At 43.1% G+C, this 19,990-nt stretch overlaps 1 protein-coding gene and 1 pseudogene across 1 annotated transcript; one reads left to right on the forward strand and one right to left on the reverse strand.

Moving 5' to 3' along the window:
* Positions 1-13,860: 13,860 nt before the first annotated feature.
* On the reverse strand, positions 13,861-17,470 carry LOC139184538 (interferon omega-1-like). Its single transcript, XM_070794546.1, has 2 exons — positions 17,426-17,470; positions 13,861-14,226 (listed from the first exon to the last, which is right to left on the reverse strand). Exons 1-2 carry the CDS (start codon positions 17,468-17,470, stop codon positions 13,861-13,863), a joined length of 411 nt encoding a protein of 136 aa, XP_070650647.1.
* Positions 17,471-19,429: 1,959 nt separating this feature from the next.
* On the forward strand, positions 19,430-19,990 carry LOC139184525 (interferon alpha-2-like; annotated as a pseudogene).

Raw genomic sequence — 19,990 nt, forward strand, 5'->3', positions numbered from 1 at the left:
ATGGACATTAAAGACTAAGCTATTTTTAAATTGATTTATGCGTTATTCATTTATTTAAACTTTTATGTGAGAAATTATTTATGAAACAAAAGTCAACGTGGCGGTTTCAATCTCAACTTGATTTATGTGACAACACACATTAAAACTTGCAGAGCACCTTGGAGACATTCATTGCAAAACAAGCCTGCAGAGTAGTAGAGTTTCTGGCCCTGCCTTTGAGGCATTTAAAATACAAGGAAGCCGTGGGGGAATGTCCAAGTTCTATGCATGCCCTCCATGTACCCATACAGTCTACCTGCGCTTCTCTGGGTCACTTCTTTAAATGTACCAGACAGCTCATGCTGTAGGGCCCCTCTATATGATGTGGGGGGGGGGGGTTGCCTTTTCTTTTTTTCACTTCGGGGAAAATGTACACCACTTTACATGTGAGAGTCTTACAATGTAAGCCTTCTTTATGCCAACAAAATCTGGGCAAATTCCACTTAACTTATAAAATTCTTACTAAAGTAAATGAAAAATTCGGACCTTCTAAATGTCCTCAGTTGCTTGTACACTCCAACCCCTTATTTCCAACAACGTAGTCCTCACAAAGAGGTTTCAGGAACATGAGTCAAAAATTACTTAAGACTGTCTTGGGGGTCGTTAGAAACTGTCAAACATGCTAATTCACGCAATTAAAAATAAGGGAAAAGTCATCTTGAAAATATTAAGTTTATATTCGTAAAAGATAGAAAAGTAAAACGATATTAAATACTTGTTTTGGTACACAGAAATATAGTTTTAATAAAGTTTAACAAATTGCTACAGCTATATACAAATATACTTTAATATTCTATGCTTAAGATTTAAAATACCTTCTATAAATTTATTATAAAATTGGAAAAGTGAAATATTTCATTTAAAATAAGTATATTTTATTATGAAAATATTCTATTATCGCCACGTCCAGGTTCCCCTGTGTGGACCACACTCATTCGTCGTCGGGTAGTCTCATCGCTCCGTCGGGTTTAACTCTGTCGCAAAGCTGTCCAATCGTCCCACCACCACCAGTAGTTTTTCGCCACCGTCACGTTTCACTTTGTCCGCAACGCGGACTCAGCGTCTCAAAGCCGAGCAGGGCTCCCTTGTATGAGAAACTCCCTCCCATCACCCCATAGACGATGGTCTCCCCGCTTCCGCTGTGCTTCACTTTGAGCACCAAGCCCGCCCATCGTCCGACAGCGAATCATCTCAGCCACCGCCGCATCTAAAGCGAGCGCCGCGCCGCCCCCGTTGCCCCACAGCCTCCCGTCTCCTCGTCGGCTTTCACTCTGTCCGCAACACTTTCCAGTCGTCTTATGGGCAACAGCCTCCCCCACCCCCACCCCGCAGCCCCGCCGGGTTTCACGTGGTGCAGGACTCTACCCCAGCGTCCTATCGCCAATATTCTCATCGCCTCCGCTGTTTTACACTCGCCGCAAGCCCTCCGACTTCTCAGCGCAAACATCGGTAGTTCAACCACCACCTCAGGGTCCCCGTTTGTCCGGTCTCATCCCTACTGCAGGGCTGAAATGCACTCCGTTCGCAACGCCTTCCCATCGTGCCCTAGGCAATACTCTGCTAGCCACCGCCGGGTTCTCTTCCGTCTGCAACGTTCCGACAAGGTCTCACCGCCAGTAGGCATCGTCCCAAAGCCAGTAGTCTCCAAGCTGTCTATCTCAACGCCGGTGCTGGCTTTCGTTTTGTCCGCAACGCAATCTATCCTCTGGAAACCAAGACTTCTAGCCACCGCCGACTTCCCCTTTTTGCCCAACGACCTCCCATGGTCCCAGCGCCGATAGATAGGCTCATCGGCAAAGCGGTGTTGCACTTCAACTCCAAGGACATCGCCCAAGGGCTCATCCCACCGTCCTGTTTCACTTTGTGCAGAACGCCGTCCCATCGTGCCATCGGGAATAGTCTCCTGGCCAGCTCCAGGCTCCCCAACCTGAGCAACGCCCTCGCACAGTCCCGGTAGACACCGTCTGTGCCGATACGTCTATACGATGAGACAGCGTCTCATCGCCGATGCTGGCTTTCACTTTGTCCGCAACGCCTTCGTCCACTCTTCTCAAAGCCACCACCAGTTTCCCCTTTATGCCCAACGTCCGCCCGTGGTCCCATCGCCTAGAGGCTCACTGCCGCCGCCGGTTTCCCCTTTGTGCACATCATTGCTGTCCTGCCTTCCCATCGCCACCGCGGTGGTTCACTTTTCTTCAAACTGCTCAGATCACCCAAGGTCTCATCCCCACCGCCGGGTGTATATTTGACCTCAACAGCAAATAGCCTCATGGACACCGCGGGAATCGCCCGCGATAGGCGATACTGTCATTGCGGCCACTGTGTATCATTTTGTTCCGAACTCCCTCCCATAGTCCCACAGCGAAGAGTGTCGGATCCACCGCGGGATTCGACCGTCCATCCGGGCCCCCACTCCGCCCCTCAATCCTGGTAAAGCCAGTCGTCTCATCGCGGCCACTGTGCTCCACTTTGTGCCGAACGCTCTCCCATCATCCCACAGCAACCGTCTCCTAGCCACCGTGGGATTCGGCCGTGTGAGGGACGCCCCAGCAGGGTCCCACAGCGAATAGTCTCTGAAACACCGCGCTCTGTGTGCGCAACGCCCACTCCCCCGCATTTCACCTGGTGCACGACGCCCTCCCATCCTTCCACAGCTTATGGTCTTCAAGCCAACGCGGGATCCAGCGTGTTCGCCACGCTCGCCCCTACACCCCATCAACGCGGCACACCTAGTTGTCTCATTCAAGATACCATGTTTCACTTAGTCAGCAATGGCCCATATGAGCCGGCAACCAGTAGTCTCTTGCTCAACCTCTAGTTTCACTTTGGGCACAACCCTGTCCATCCTCGCATCGCCAAGAATCCCATCACCGCTGCCCGGTGCCTTTCTCTGAGCTGTGGCTTCCCTCGCGCCGGAAGCGAGCGCCAATCTGTAAAATCAGCCTCATCTCGCTCAGAACCCCCGCCTTGGGGGTTCTTTTCCTCAAACATGGCCAGTTCGGGTTGACATGTGGAAAGAAAGCCCACTACTCAGGCGATCTTTCCGAAAATGCAATATTCTGGCTCCCTACTCAGGACAGGGGAAACCAGCCCTTTTCCATCAAAGGGCTAATGATATGCGCACCCTTGAATCAGTGCTCCTATAAAATCTCTGTGGAACCTTTGCGTCCTGTCTCTCCAGCGGCCCCACGAGAATCAATGCAAACTCTCCCAAGACTGCGATTCGAAAGCAAAAACGATGGAACCACAGTGTGCCTTCTCTCGCGGTGGCCGGGAGAAGCAGGCAGTCTGCGTGCCCATCTCAGCGCTCTTGGCTCATCGTTTCGCGGTGCTCGCGAGTCGCCTCCCGGCCATCTGCAGAATCACTGACATTCTCTATGGCCCACATCCACTTGCTGGTGGAAGGAGTGATGCTCTGCTGCATCCGTGCTCACTCTCTTCGCTGGACCGTGCCTGGGATCCCCTGCTAGAAAAACAAGACATCTTCAAACACTTGAAATAGATGCAAAGGATCCGCTCTCAGTCGCGCCTAAAGGACAAAGTCGACTTCAGATTTCCTTGGAAAAGAGACATGATCACTCCAGTGCAGATGACTCAGGCCCCTGCAACCACTATCTGATGCTCCAGCAGAGCTTCCAATTCTTCACCACGGAGGACAGCCGTGCTACTCTGCAGCCAGGATCAGAGCCTGAAACAACTGGAGCCAATGGAAGAGACAATCTGTGCTGTTCTCATTGGGACTTCCTGCCCGGGAGCATTTTCATGGCATCCATCTCTACCTCAGGGAGCTGGAATACAGCCACTTTGCCCGAGGGGCTGTCAGAGTGGAAATTAAAAGTGCCTTTCCCTCATGTAAGAATCCTCAAAGAAATGGCAACAATAAAGACGTCTAATTTGTAACACTCGCTAATGAATTCCATTATTGTTTGCTTCCTGTTTCAAAGCAATTGCAACTCATACTGCCTCAGGCACTGAAAACTGAAATGAAAATCGTGATTTTTCAGGAACAGTTGTGGACAGCAAAACAGAATGTCTTTTCTTGTATAAATATCTTTTGATCATCGTTTAAAAGGTCTCTTGATGTCTGAGGGGCTGGTATTTTCTATACTGAGAGGTCAGTGTTACTTTCTCATGGACAGGTTTCCAGGATCCTCTGTTCTTAGAGATCCTTTTCAGTTAAGTCTAGATGCTATAGAGATAAAGAATAAATTGTGCAGATTTTCATCATAATAGAAACTTATCTTTCCTTCTCTGAAGAGTACAATACAGGCCTTCCGGATCAGGTGAATCTTCTGGTTTGCTCGCATTCAAAGGGTGATTCAGGGACATGGGTACCTTCTGTTCTGTGGCTTTTTCCATCATCAATATGTGACTCCAAGTTTGTCTGTGGTGCTTGGATCTAGTACACCCGGCAGTAAAGGGATGATGTCTGGTGGCTCACAGGGAATGTTTCCAAGGGCCAGGACTATACAGGGTGAGAGCACTTCCTCTCATGTTCCATGGCCTGGATTTGTCCTCATGGGAATCTCATTGCAAGCAAGTTGGGAAACAACTGGGTGATGAATGGATGAAGAGATAAGTTCAGGGTGCTGACTTTCAAAAATGCACAACATGATAGTTGAAAGTTAAGTGTCTGGGGGGCAAAATGAGGACTGCAGCCCAGGAGACAGCACATCAGATACCTCTGAGAAGCTGTTCCAAAGACACACAGAGGGATATATGTGATTTTGGTGAAGGGGCAATACATGTACTCATGTGCCTGTTTTTTGTGGAAGTTTTCCGTCAGTGTCATGGAGGTTTCTTGGAGTCACAAGAAGCAGTCATCACCATGAAGGATGGTCATGCTTTTCTAGATATGAGGAGATAGAAGAACAACTGAGTTCTTAAAACGGGCTCCTGAAAATTGCTAACCTTCTGAAGACTTGTTCTGCCAGTTTTCGCTGCTCACAGCATGCCTCACTTCTGCTTTCCACCTATAGATTCCTTTCCAGGGGTGTTAAAAATCAGCAGCTGCAAGAACACGATTGAATCCTTGTAGGTAGATGGCAAGTGCCAATGGCACCTGCTAGTTTGTACTTGACACGGCATGAGACCACGTTTCACATTTTCACTATTTGTTCAAATGAAGTTCTGGTAGGAGTCAAGGGGAACAAGTATTGTTCCTGCTTGCACACACTATGTTAAAATACAATCTGACCCAAATGCTTTTTCTCCAAGTTCAGCTTTGGGGAGAACGACAAGAATGCCAGTCATAGTTCACAGTATCATCGGCTGTTTGAAAGAAACATTCAAGCTGATCCCCAAAGGCATTGCCTACAGGAAAATATCCACAGTGTAGACACATTACAGGCTGTTTCCTTACTACCTGAGGGAGACAAGAAAAGAAGAATCAGGCAGTTCCTTGCAACTACTTGAGGATGACTGAAGAAAACGTGATGAGTGAGTCTTCCATTTGGGTCCAGGCCCAAGAGCCTCATCCTGATCTTCTAAATATTGGAAATGGAAAGTTGAAGACAGTCTTCCTAAAAATGAGCTTCAAAAACTATCTCACACATGCTGTGTGGGAGGACAAAAACAAAAACAAAAACAAATTGTTGTATCCACAAAGAGTTAAGAGAGAAAATTAATTGCAATTGATGAAACACTATATAAAATGTTTGACACATTACTATGCCTAGTCTATTAATACCACAAACAGTCACTGAATTAGTCTTGCTGTTATCCTGCTGATGAGGTAACATTTATGGTGCAGGAGAATAAATAATAGAGGATAAGATAGCAATTCAAGTAAACATTTGCTGTTCACTCTTTTATGTTAAAGTAGCAACACACGTGTGTACTTATTTAATATATATTGTACAAGTGTGTGTGTATTTATATGTGTGTATATATTTTTGTTCAGTCACTTAGTTATATCCGACTGTCTGTGACCCCATGAACTGTAGCATGCCAGGCTTCCCTATCCTTCACTATCTCCCAAGTTTGCTCAAACTCATGTCCATTGAGTCAGTGATGCCAAGCAACCATCTCATCCTCTGTTGCCCCTTCTCCTCCTGCCCTCAATCTTCCACAGCATCAGGGTCATTTTCAAAGTGTCAGTTTCTTCTCAGCAGGTGGCCAACGTATTAGAGCTTCAGCTTCAGCACCAGTCCTTTCAACGCATATTCAGGGTTGATCTCCTTTAGGATTGACTGGTTTGATCTCCTTGCAGTCCAAGGGACTCTCAAGACTCTTCCTCAGTACCACGGTTAAAGAACATCAATTCTTCGGCACTCAGCTTTCTTTATGGTCCATATCACATCCATACATGACTACTGGAAAAACCATAACATTGACTACATGGACTTTTTTTGGCAACATGGTATCTCTGTTTTTTAACACAGTGTCTATATTTCTCATATAATTTCTTCCAAGGAGAAAGTCTTTCAATTTTGTGGCTGCATTCACCGTCCACAGTAATTATGGACCTCAAGAAAATGAAATCTAACAGTGTTTCCACTGTTTCCCCATATAGTTGCCATGAAGTGATGGGACTATATGCCATGATCTTCATTTTTTGAATGTTGATGCAACTGTATATGTATATGTATTTTTTGGGGGGGTCTGGTTTAGCTGTGCCTCAAACTGGTTCTCTAGAAACATGGTTAATTTAGGTCAGGGAAACCATAGATGTTATAGAGATTCTGTTTTACATGATGGCTGAAGATTTTCAAAATTTGAATTTTTGAAATTGCAATTATAATGGAACGTTTATTTATTGCGATTGGCATATTCATTCCAAAAAATCCTCTCTGTTTTGTTTTCCATGCATGAAAGCTGAATTGTGATACACAGAATGAAATATTCTAAATACAAAAGAAATGTTTCAACAATTAGAACATTTAAATAAAATTTGTGACTACAACATTTCCATGTGAAATCCTGATGCTTTTCTAAGTTAAAATTAATGAAACTCTATGTGAACTTACAATTTAACAGATGAGATGGCATTAGTGGTAAAGAATCTGCCTGCCACTGCAGGAGACAGGCGATGCCGGCTCCATCCCTAGGGTGGGAAGATCCCCTCTATAAGGAAATGACAACCCACTCCAGTATTCTTGTCGGAGGACCCTGGCAGGCTACTGTTCATGGGGACACAAAGAGTCAGAAACGACTGATGGACCAAACAACAACAACCATGCGGAAAAGTATAAAACTAGAGAAACACAAAGGAAAGTTTGTGTGTGATTTTCGATGTTATTATGGTTCACATAAGAAAACAATATACGTCTTGGAGTTCGCAAGTTATCACTGGAAGTCCTAACGCTGGAATGTTTCTACATTTAGTTAAAATATAATAATGAAAATGAATCAGTGACTTATATGTGTAATAAAACTCAAAAAAATTTACAATCTTACTTGGAAACCATGTTAGATCTGAAATACTATCAAGAACATGAGAAAAGTACCTTACCGTATTTTTTAAATTATACATCATTTGTAGCTCATCAAAAACAAATATATGAGTCAAGTATGTTTCATCAAAAAAATAATAAAACAATAGAAAAATAATTTATTCACTTTATGGAAGTAAAAAAATGGATAGATTTAAGGTATGAAATTGATACATTGGAAAAAATGATATGGTCATAAAATGTCCATGGCTAAAGATATAAAAATAGAGGGAAAATGGCTAATGCATGTAATAAGGAAAATCCATTTTTTCCCATTATTGAAAAATAAGATGAATACGTGGGTCTAAGAACATACATTTCACATTACTAGAATCACTACTGTGAAATAGAATAGCTTTTTCTTCACTTCTGTATTTGCTACTTTGTGTTTAAATTGTCAGGTCAGCTAACTCTTCTTTGATTCTAATTTCCTGCCTTCCTCCCAGCTGGATTTCAGAGGAAACCAATATAGCCAATCTCTAAGCTCGATATTCCAGGAAATTTGGAAAACTCAGCAGTGGCCACAGGACTGGAAAAGGTCAGTTTTCATTCCAATCTCTAAGAAAGGCAATGCCAAAGAATGCTCAAACTACTGCACAATTGACCTAATCTTACACGCTAGTAAAGGAATGCTCAAAATTCTCCAAGCCAGGCTTCAACAATACATGAACCATGAACTTCCATATGTTCAAACTGGTTTTAGAAAAGGCAGAGGAATCAGAGAACAAATTGCCAACATCCACTACATCATCGAAAAAGCAAGCGAGTTCCAGAAAAAGCAAGAGAGTTCCAGAAAAAACATCTATTTCTGTTTTATTGACTATGCCAAAGCCTCTGACTGTGTGGATCACAATAAATATGGAAATTTCTGAAAGAGATGGGAATCCCAGACCACCTGACTGCCTTTTGAGAAATCTGTATACAGGTCAGGAAGCAACAGTTAGAACTGGACATGGAACAACAGACAGGTTCCAAATCGGAAAAGGAGTACGTCAAGGCTGTATATTATCACCCTGCTTGTTTAACTTATATATAGAGTACATCATGAGAAACACTGGGCCAGATGAAGCACAAGCTGGAATCAAGATTGCAAGGAGAAATATCAATAACCTCAGATATGCAGGTAACACCACCCTTAAGGCAGAAAGTGAAGAACTAAAGAGCCTCTTGAGAAAGTGAACGAGGAGAGTGAAAAAGTTGGCTTAAACCTCAACATTCAGAAAACTAAGATCATGGCATCTGGTCTCATCACTTCATGGCACATAGACGGGGAAACAGTGGAAACAGTGGCAGACTTTTTTTGGGGGGGCTCAAAAATCATTGCAGATGGTGACAGCAGCCATGGAATAAAAAGCTTACTCCTTGGAAGGAAAGTTAAGACCGACCTAGATAGTATATTAAAAAGCAGAGACATACTTTGCCAACAATGGTCCATCTAGTCAAAGCTATGGTTTTTCCAGTAGTCATGTATGAACGTGAGAGTTGGACTATAAAGAAAGCTCAGCGCTGAAGAATTGATGCTCTTGAATTGTGGTGTTGGAAAAGATTCTTGAGAGTCCCTTGGACTGCAAGGAGTCCCAACCAGTCCATCCTAAAGGAGATCATTCCTGAATATTCATTGGAAGGACTGATATTGAAGCTGAAACTCCAATACTTAGGCCGCCTGATGCGAAGGGTTGACTCATTTGAAAAGACCTGGATGCTGGGAAAGATTTATGGAGGGAGGAAAAGGGGACAACAGAAGATGAGATGGTTGGAAGGCATCACCGACTCAATGGACATGAGTTTGCGTAAACTCTGGGAGTTGGTGATGGACAGGGAAGCCTGGCGTGCTGCAGTCCATGGGGTCGCAAAGAGTAGGATTCGACTGAGCTGAGCCACTGAACTGAACTAAAGCCAGTATTTGACTACAGCCCATAGATGGAAGTGTAACTCCAGTTAATGTTTGTTCATGAATGCATCACTCAGTAGTCAACCAAGACTACAAGGCTGAGGACCTAGAATACAGAGATGGAGGTTGCCTCAGCTCTTCATTCTCTCAGTACTGTAGCTTGCTCCTTGCTCTAGTCCAACCCTGGATAACGGATCCCTGAAGAAAGGCCATCAAAGACTTCCAGGAACAGATGGAGAGCCTGGTGTGATGAAGTAACCCCTGCTGCTTAAACTCTCCTCTCAGATCTCACCTGGTTCACCTGCTTTCTTGGTTAAAGCTTGCGGGGTAGTTTTATGAGAGTCTGTGTGACACTGAACGTAGATTTCCCCGTGGTTTCCTTAGTTGTACATGTACCTGGACGCAGTCTCAAGAGAAGTTTTGAAGAACAGGTCAGGAGACATGATGTCTAATGACGGCAAGAGCATCATCATCGTTCAAAAAGATTTTGACTCCCAGGATGAGAACTGCCTTCAGAGCAAGTTTACAAGCTAGATAAAAAGATGAAACTCATTGCTGTATTCTCATATGCTTCACCTTAAAGTGAGAATTGTTTCATTCAAATTGATTAGGGCCTTAGTAACCAGAAGACTCCCAAAATTTCCAATCATCATATTTGGAATACATGGCACTCATTTTGCAAACTGTATCCAACTTTCCATCATTCTAACAGCATTCAAACTTAATGTGTTTTCATTTTCTTAAGTAAACAATGTGTTTTCCTTTAACTTTTAGACATTCCCCTGGGTTTACACTTGAACATAACTTCACATGCATCTCTAGTCCTATCAAGTCTCTTGTGAGCATTTGCTGTGTTGATGAAAAGCAACAGTCCTAGTAAGAACTACAAGTGAATAGTCACATGAGTGGAAGGTACTTTAAAGAGTTTGTTATTATTTTGGCTGTGCTACGTGGCTTAAGAGGCATTAGTTTCCTGACTGGGGATCGAACCCAGGCCCACAGCAATGAAAACATAGGGTCCTAACCACTGACAGCCAAGGAAGTCTCAATTACTTTAAATTTTGCAGTTTTCGTTCTTCAGTTTTTCATTCAAGGATTCAGAGAAAGTCTAAATTGCTTTAACATTATATATTTACTAAAATAAATGACTGTTGGAGAACTGAATGGAGTAAGACAAAAGTAAAAACCATGTAAAAGTCATGTTAAAATAAAGCATAAATCCAACACATTTGAGACACAAAATGATAAAGGTTAAAATAATAAAAAATAGAATCTGCTTAAACATAAAAGATGCTATCGATTGATTTAATACACACCCTCCATTATCACTTGGAAGAGGTAGAAAAACCTAAAATCAAATAATACTAAATACTTAAACCAAAATAGGGGCAACAGAAGGCAGCCAATACAGAGCACGAAAATATAATGTAGGAAATAATTAGAGGTGGCAATGTTAACATCAATGAGATCTTTGTCATTAATATCAATATTCATACACATGAGAATTCCAGAAATAAACACATGAGAAAGAAATTATTCTTTGTTAGAAAGAAGTTCAATATACATAGGAAACACATTGAATCTATAATTAAATTTTAAAAATGCTTGAGCTAAATTTCAAATAGTATAAAACAATGAGTAAAAAATATAACATTATATAGCAATGTGAACAGAAACACCGGAGCACTGAAGTTTTACCTCAATGCTGTGCTTGCAAGCCTAGTTGCTTCAGTCGTGTCTGACTCTCTGTGACTCTGTGGACCATAGGCTGCCAGGCTCTTCTGTCCATGGGATTCTCCAGGCAAGAATACTGGAGTGGGTTGCCATGCCCTCCTCCAGGGGATCTTCCTGACCCAGGCATCAAACTGGTGTCTCCTCTTGTCTCCTGAATTGGCAGGCAGGTTCTCTACCATTAGCTCCACTAGGAAGTCCAGTACAATGCTACTAGTCTGTAAAACACCATATATAAAGTAGTAAAGAGAAGAATGGAAACTATCATTCAGAGGAGGAAATTAGCGATTAACACTCTTGGGCCCTTAACCTACAATAGGAAATATAACTTGTTTCAAATATCTATAAACCATCCATGAAAATTATCATACATTAGACTTCACAGACGGAGAAGGCAATGGCACCCCATTCTAGTATTCTTGCCTGGAAAATCCCATGGACAGAGGAGCCTGGTAGGCTGCAGTCCATGGGGTCGCTAAGAGTCGGACACGACTGAGCGACTTCACTTTCCCTTTTCCCTTTCATGCATTGGAGAAGGAAATGGCACCCCACTCCAGTGTTCTTGCCTGGAGAATCCCAGGGACTGTGGAGCCTGGTGGGCTGACGTCTATGGAGTCGCACAGAGTCGGACACGACTGAAGTGACTTAGCAGCAGCTTAGCAGCAGCTGACTTCACAAAAAATATCCATGATTCCTCCAGGGGAAAAATATTTGTATAAGTTGTGTGCCCAGATCAAAATGCACGCAATTAATTTTAATATTATTTAAAGCACCATTTAAAGATATAACATCATCCTGATAAATTATGTCAAGTCAAAATTAAACCATAAAATTAGCAATTTTGTAAGTAACGGAAATTAAATCGCTATTCCTCAAATTTTCAGAAGCAAAGATACACATTGAGGTGAATTCATATCCTGGAAACATGAATTGAAAATAGATTAGCCTCATTCATTAAAGTCGACAAGAACATTCATATAACATTAATAGAAATAGTATAAGAAAGTATCTGTCAAATGCCCACTTCTGAGTGACTGTGATTTGACTGTCATTCTGTGGAGTAAAGCTTGCTCTTCTCAAGAGAGTGGTAGTCTAGCTCATAACTCACATAATCATTATCCAAGTGCTTCTCCTCAGAACAATCACCAGGCATGCAGCAGACGTGCCTGTCACACAACATGCTAAAAAGACTACAACGGAGAATATTTTTAAATGTGTACTCCAAAGTTAAGATTTCGTAAAATTCATCATCTTGCTGTTTCACGAAGGATCTTCTTACGTGAAACTGTCCTTTTTTCCAACTTCAAGTATATGATACGTAAAAGCATGACAATGACTAGGCACTGAGGTGCCCCTGCTCAGATCCACACTGCAGCTCTGTAGTCTTGCCCAGCGCTGTATTTGCACCACCAGCAGAAGTTGTTACTGTGGTGGAAAAGACAGATAAGATCTTGATATCACTATAGTAATTATTTTTCCTCATGAATCCCTGTAGAGTGTCCTGGGGATCTGCAGGGGCCCACAGACTGCACTTTGAGAACTGCTGGTTTCCTGAATTTCCCTGCATCTGCTTTGGTCCGAGTGGCTCTGTAGCTTTAAATTCACAAGTAATTTCCTTGGTTCTTAAGATCAAATCTAACACCATTCAAAAGTCTATCACTGGGCCCTTTTCCATATCTCCAGGGTCATGCCATGATAGCCCCTACATGCATGAATACAGTCTACCGACTCGGTCTTGTTAACGTCTTTAAAAGTACCAGAACCATTCCTGCTGCAGGGACACTCTATATGCTATGCTTTGTTTTGTATTATTAATTTTTTATTCTGGGAAATTTTGCTCTTCATGGGTTACTTGACAAATTCATACTCATTCTTCAAGTCTCATACTTTGCATTACTTCCCTGGGGAGACTGCTGCTGCTGCTGCTGCTGCTAAGTCATTTAAAGGTGGTCTAAATGAGCTTCCCAGGATACTCACTGCCATCAGCATCTGATACTTCTGTGTAGCCCAGGGCCCAAATGTAAATACCTAATTATCTTATAACTACTTCTTTCGTGGCAATGTCCTTGCTCCAGTGTGAGCTCTGTAAGGTCAGGGCCTCTGCCTGTCATACTCAAGACTCTCCACAAGGCCAGCAAATAAAGGAACGAACTGCACAACATCTTTCTGTAAAAATGTAGTTTTACAGCATTAGGCCTCGGGGCAAAGATTCAAAAGGAAGAGGAAGAAACATGTCTTCAAATACATTTCATGAGTAAATAAAAGGTACATTTTTATTAAAGAAAATTCTATATTCATAGGGAATAAACTGGAGAAGGAAATGGCAACCCACTCCAGTATTCTTGCCTCGAGAATCCTGTGGACAGAGGAGCCTGGGGGGCTGCTGTCCTTAGGGTCGAATAGAGTCAGACACGACTGAAGCGACTTAGCATGCATAGCATGCATGCATGTAATAAATAGAACATATAAATGCAAGAACCATAAAAATAAATAAATTAATATAAATAAATGAGTTACATTCATACAAAAACATGTTATTCAGTAACATTCAGCCACAGGGCATCAGATATATTTCCTCTAATTCTAAAAGCAGCTGGATATTGATATTCTCAATATTAATGCCAATAGCAAATGTCACTCAAACTATTTCATAGCTGAGGCAGAAATCAGAGTTTTGGAAATGACTGAAAATGAAGAGTCTGAGCTAGGACATGAGTCACTGAGAATCAGGTTCCTTCTTACTTTCTGAGTTTTCTTAGGAACTAGTTAACGCAGAAAGCGCCTCGTGATTTCCACTCTGACACTTTCCCAGGCCCAGCCACTGTATTCCTTCTCTTGCAGGTAGACATGGATGCCCTGGAAGTACCATTTCAAGGCCAGTGTGGGGCCCACCCTTCCCAGGGCAGAGTCTTCCTCTCCCGTCACCAGGCCCAGGCAGGTGTCCAGGTCGTCCAGCTGCTGATGGAGTCCAGTGTGGAGCTGCTCTAGGCGGGTAGTGTCCCAGGCAGCAGAGGCACGCTCTGTGTGGAAGAGGTTGAAGCTCTGCTGGAGCATCTCGTGGAGCACAGAGAAGGCCTGGGCCTCTGGAGCTAGCCGCCACTCACTTGCTCCTGAGGGAATCTGAAGTCTTTCCTGTACCCCAGACAGGAAAGAGAGAGGTTGTGTTTGTTTGATCCAAATGTGAAGGTCTCCTGCTTTTCCAAGTCAAGGTTCTGAGGAAGTTCATGGACTCTGGAAGAGATGGGGTTTGAGACAAGCATCATCAGTGTCGTCATTGAGGAGATGAAGAACAATTGGTCCATTCCACAAGGAAGCATTCCGGTTGAGATGAGCGGTTGTGAGCTTTGCTTCATCTTCATTTCATCTAAGGATCTTCTGTTGTGTGCCTCTTAAGTATTAAGTGTTGGGGGCCAGAGTGAGGTACTCCACCCGTGGCAAAGGTCATGAGGAAGGAGGCTCGACATACGCAAAGGCGGGATTGAGCCTCAGGAGTCCCCCTGGAAATCCTCGAGCATCTACCCCCATAACCACAGCCTGCCTACTTTACTACTTTGTGCTCTCACCTACACCTCTGACTTTACTGGGGGCTGTCCCCCACCACCTCTTTCAGAGAAGGAGTTAACTTAGAGCTCCAGTTAATAAAAACTCCTGGTCGTGACCAGAGTGTTTTAACCTACAAACTCCTCTGAAGGTTCTCTGGCCTGCCTGACAGGCTTGTCCGGCCACATGTGATTGCTCACAGCCTCCCAACCGTGAGAGGCACGAGATGCTTTAAACCTTCTAAAAAACAGGTTCTTTAGAGAAGTTAGAAAACTATTAGTATAAGTATAATGGGCTAATTAGAAATTGTATTGGTGAAGGGTTTTTCATTTGTTGAGCCAATGTTTACTGCTAAGTCTTCACATCCCCTGCCCTTACACACATTAATGAATATATAGAAGAAATAAGTATTAACCTTTGATATTAATCATGTTAGACCTTAGGCTAAGTAAATTCTTTCCTAAAACCCACTACACCCTCACCCTATAGGAATGTAACTTTATTTGGGTGGCATCTGTTTTAAGAATAATCACCCTTGGAGAAAAAAGTGTTCTGGTTGACTGACCACTGTCACAAGGAGAGGGTCATCAATTGTCAGCAGACCCCCTGGCCAGAAGATGATGTAACACCCCTAAGACCTCTGTATACATTTGTATGAAGCACCTGACTTTGATAAAAGTCAGGACTGCTGACCCCGCATGACTTTTGTATAACATCTCAGTGTATAAAAGTAGACCATGGAAAATAAAGAATTGGGATCAGTTTCTCGAAATACTGGTCTCCCCATGTCGCTCTCTCTCTCACTCTGGCTGAGTCTCCCTCTGGAGCTCGGAACCCGCCATGCTTACTAATTATTCCTGGGCTTCTAAGATCCGACCGCAGAGGCCTCAGTGTCTCCTCTCCTTCGGGAGAACGGAAGGACGCCTGCGGCCTACGTAAGTGGTGCAAACTTCTTGTCTTGAAGTTTTATTGGTCTCCCGCATAAACCAAGCTACTCAGCCTCTTTTCTCCACTGAATTTTCCTACTGAGCTATCCTCATCCTATTACTCTTTATATCTTTGATAAAATATTTGAATAAATAGGTCGCCAACACCGTCCCCGCTTCGAATACCCTGGATCAGCCGGGGCTGGACCCTGGCAATTAAGTCCAAAATTTTCGTATTCTGAATTTACCCAGATTCATGTACTACCTCATTTTGGGCTTGCCTTTCAGTTCAAGAGCCTGGAAATCTGTCATGAGTTTCTGCTCTTCTGTATCCTTACATTGAAGTAAAATGCATTCATTAAAAACATAGATGTTCTAATTCCATGGAATGCTTATCATGTCAGTAACTTGGAACTAATGATATATTAAGAGCTATTGGATTTTTCTTCCTGATGCTAAGATCAACTTTTAAGGAAACTTTGTCAGACTTCTTTGTCAAATCTTTTGCTGCCTCTGCATATTCCTCTTGAAAGAATTGATCAGACGTGAAAAATATCTGAGCTAATATGCATGGATATCACCTTATTCTCTTCAGCAGAACTTTTAGTTTGTCAATTTTGGTTTTATTTATTCTCCATAACTGAGGAAATTACTAAACATTTATTATGTGCCAATCCAAATGCTGAGCTTGTTACAGAGTCCAAGTTGCTCTGCTTGCAGCAGGGCAAATCAATGAATCCAAGACGAGGTGTTGGGAGCAGGAAAGGACTTTATTCGGGAACTGGCTGACTGAGAAGAGGAAAGGCTAGTGCCTCAAAATAACCGTCTTGTGGGGGTCCTGGGTGTCAGACTCTTTTATGAATCAGATATGGGGGGAGGTGAGGAAACAAAGTAAAGGACGTTTAATTCCTGAAAATATCTCCCAGAACAGCCAGCAAGCCTCAGGTAGGCGGATGTGTTAGTTGCACTTCCTGATAGTCATTTCATGGGTGGTGTGAAATGGAATATCTCATGTCATGTCAACAAACAAAGATGTCATATCTATCTGTGATTCTGGCCTTCCCAAATGTGAATTTCTGGGACAAAAACAATTGAAGTCACAGAAGCAGATCCAGTGTAAATTCAAAACTGACCGTTCCTGGTTACAAACTAAGCCTATAACCAAGATGATGAATCCTCCAAAGTCACTCTCATGAAAATAAAGTGTAACCACTGCTCCTGTCCAAGTGTTCAAGTGGTGAGAATGTCCCTTTTTTATCCCAGGCCCTTGTCCTTGCCATGTCCAAGCAACCCACTTTTTTATTAGGTCCTTTTATACGGTTTTCATATTGCTACCTCTTCTTTGTCATGTGTATTTCAGTTTGTAAAAGCTGTGCTAATGCTCCTACAATCTTTTCAATTTCCACTTTGACGTTTATGGCAAAAAAAGGAACAGAAATGTAAATGAATAGAATAGTTAATGTATTTCCTTCACGATTTTTCAAGAGATCAAAACTTTCCACTGATTGAACATTCCTAGAAAGTAAAAGGAAGCAGTGAGTGAAGAAGTAACCCACAAAGGTCAAATAAATGATGTAATGAAAAAACTATAGTGACGTCTCTGTCCAAATGACAAATGTCACTTAACTACACAAACAGGGATGAAGAGCTCTACAGAGTGACAGATTTCAGACCAGCTTATGTGAAATGGCTTAGCTGCAGACAGAGCCAGGGGAGGGTATCAGGCTCTTAGGCACAGTGTTACCTAAAAGGATAGTGGACAGCTTTGCTGACTCCCAGTGTCTATTTATCTTTATTTGTCTGTTTACATTTCTCACTCTTCGTGGATGGTATTGGATTCTGAGGATGTAAACCTATTAACTCACCCTGAAAAGAGACTGGGGTACAGACTGGACGGTCATTTTATTCATGTGTGAGGGGTCAGCTGTTAGCTGGAAGCTACTAGATGTAGTGTTTGGACAGCACATCATGTTCACACAAGAGATGAGATTAGATGTTATAATGTTGACCAGTGAGCTGAGCATTAAGGGAAGGGAAGCAGGTCATCTCAGGGAAATTCTATCCCGTTTCCATAGTTGGATGTGTGAATTTTCTGCCTCGTGGGAACAGTTAACAGATACTGAAATCTTATGTGTCCAAGCATTGTCAGAAGTACGTTATGTCCTACAATCTTCAGAAAAATCCAGAGAAACTTATATGATTATCAGTTCCATATAAGAGGAGACAACCGTAGTGCCGAAGGTCACACAGGCAGTGCAGGCTGCAGCTGTGACATCAACCCAGGAGTCTTGCCCCCATGTCCACTGTCTCATGCACCGGACCGAGCTGTCTGCTCTGACAATGTGCTTCCTATTTTAGAGGAAGACTTAGTAAGGTCTTCCTTTCCAGTTCCTATTCGTCATTGTCACAAAAGTGCCATTCGCTCATTCCAGGGACATGACAGTCAGTAGATGACAGCTGAGTACACAGTTCCCTTTGCACCTGATAAGTTCCAATCCTATATTTCAAGTGGTGTTACGTTGAGATCTACAGAGGAGCCTGGCAGATTATGGCAATTAAACAACAACTCTGAGAGTCTCTGCTTCCACCTGAGATAATATTTTGAGAAATTATCCAGAAAGTTAAAAAATCCATTTAAATTTACTCTTACTCTCTTTGTTTGCAGATTATCATTTTCTGAAACAGTCTTCAAATACTTGGTCTACTCAGACTTTTGTGTGTATAGTTCTCTTAGAACTACTTCTGGGACAGAGCTGAAGCTCCAATACTTCAGCCGCCTGATGGGAAGAGCCCACTCACTGGAAAAGACCCTGATGCTGGGAAAGATTGAGGGCAGGACAAGAAGGGGTCATCAGAGGATGAGATGTTTCGATTGCATTGGATCGACTCAATGAACATGAATTTTAACAATCTCTGAGAGATAGAGAAGGACAGGGAAGCCTGGCGTGCTGTAGTCCATGGGATCAAAGAGAGTGGACATACCTTAGTGACGAACAACAATGGGACAGAGACTCCTCGGTGCACTTCCTCTGGGACAGACACCTTCCTGGATTCCCCACATGTGCCATTACTGCCTTTAGGGAGCTTACACTCTATCAGGGCAGTCAAATGTTACATAATTAGAGGGATTACTTAGCTCACTTCCTAGTGAAATATTTAAGGAGATGAGATTATCTGTACTATCTCACAAAGACTGAAGCAAAGGATCCTGTGAAATACTGTAGTGGTAGAGGAGAAAGAGAAATAAGCACAGGCAAACATGAATGTTTTAGGACAACCAGCACCTTAAAAGGTGACTTGTGTATTATAGTTGCAAAATAACTCATTTTTAACAAATGATATTAGTGATAGTGTTCCCTATAATGTCTCCAGGGAGGTTAAGGCCTACTGAGGTGATATCGTAAACGTACGATCAAAATTGAAATTTTTTAAAGAAGGGAGAAAAGGGTAAATGAGGAAAACATGAGAAAAATCAATAGCTTCTCTCATAAGCTCTTTCCGTACTGAGCATTTCTTGGTGACCTGGAAAAGCCACCTTTTGTATGAATATTTCTTTCTTCTCTGACTTTGACCAGACTCTTCTCCCAGGAACAACTAAGGAGGTGTAAAAAGCATAACATACGGCTGTGTAGCTATGAACCACAGTGGCACGCATGATTTGATGTCCCCACGTAGGCACTCATGGAAAAATTAGCACTTTTATTGATTTCATTACAAAGAGTAGAAAAAGAAAGGAAAGGGCAAACTGTGGAAAAACCCAGAAAATGAAAGTTTCTCTACTCACTCTTTAAGAGCCACCCATCACCCCAAGCCCTCAGACCTTGCCTAGAGCTCCCCTGCAGGCAGTCCTGAGAGCCCCCAGCGTCCCAATGACCCTCCCCATCTCTGTGCTGCAGGTCCTGGTGATGCTCTGCTCCAGCCCCATGTGCTCCCTGGGCTGTGAGCTGCCTGCGAGCCACCACAGCAATCTGGAAAGCTTCACACATTGGAGTCAGATGGAGAGACTGCCCGTTGTGTCCTGTCTGAGGGACAGGACTGACTTCAGATTTCCTCAGACCCTGGTGCAGGGGACCAGGCTTGAGAAGACAGAAGCCATAGCTGTTGTACATGAGTTGCTCCAGCAGATCTTCCAGCTCTTCAGCACCACAGGCTCTTCTGCAGGTCGGGACGAGAGCCTCCTGGACAGATTCCTCGTGGGACTTGATCAGCAGTTGGAGGACCTGGACACGTGACTGAGGGAAGGAAGGACACCAGAACAGTCACCTCTAGGGAGTGAGAACTCCAGATTGGCTGTGAAGCATTACTTCCAGCGAATCAGTGTGTATCTCAAAGAGAAAGCATACAGCTGCTGTGCCTGGGAGGTTCTCAGCCTGGAAATCAGAAGGTGCTTGGTCTTTGCCAGCAAGCTCATCAGAAAACTCAGGAAATAA

Source organism: Bos indicus, chromosome 8, assembly GCF_029378745.1.
Source record: "Bos indicus isolate NIAB-ARS_2022 breed Sahiwal x Tharparkar chromosome 8, NIAB-ARS_B.indTharparkar_mat_pri_1.0, whole genome shotgun sequence".
Taxonomy (NCBI): Eukaryota; Metazoa; Chordata; class Mammalia; order Artiodactyla; family Bovidae; genus Bos; species Bos indicus.

Bases quoted from the DNA above. Each gene is read 5' to 3' on its own strand.
- LOC139184538 (XM_070794546.1), bottom strand. From the start codon at position 17,470: ATGAATAAAATGACCGTCCAGTCTGTACCCCAGTCTCTTTTCAGG. The intron at 14,227-17,425 runs GTGAGTTAATAG...TCTGGGGTACAG, and splicing joins TACCCCAGTCTCTTTTCAGG to GAAAGACTTCAGATTCCCTC.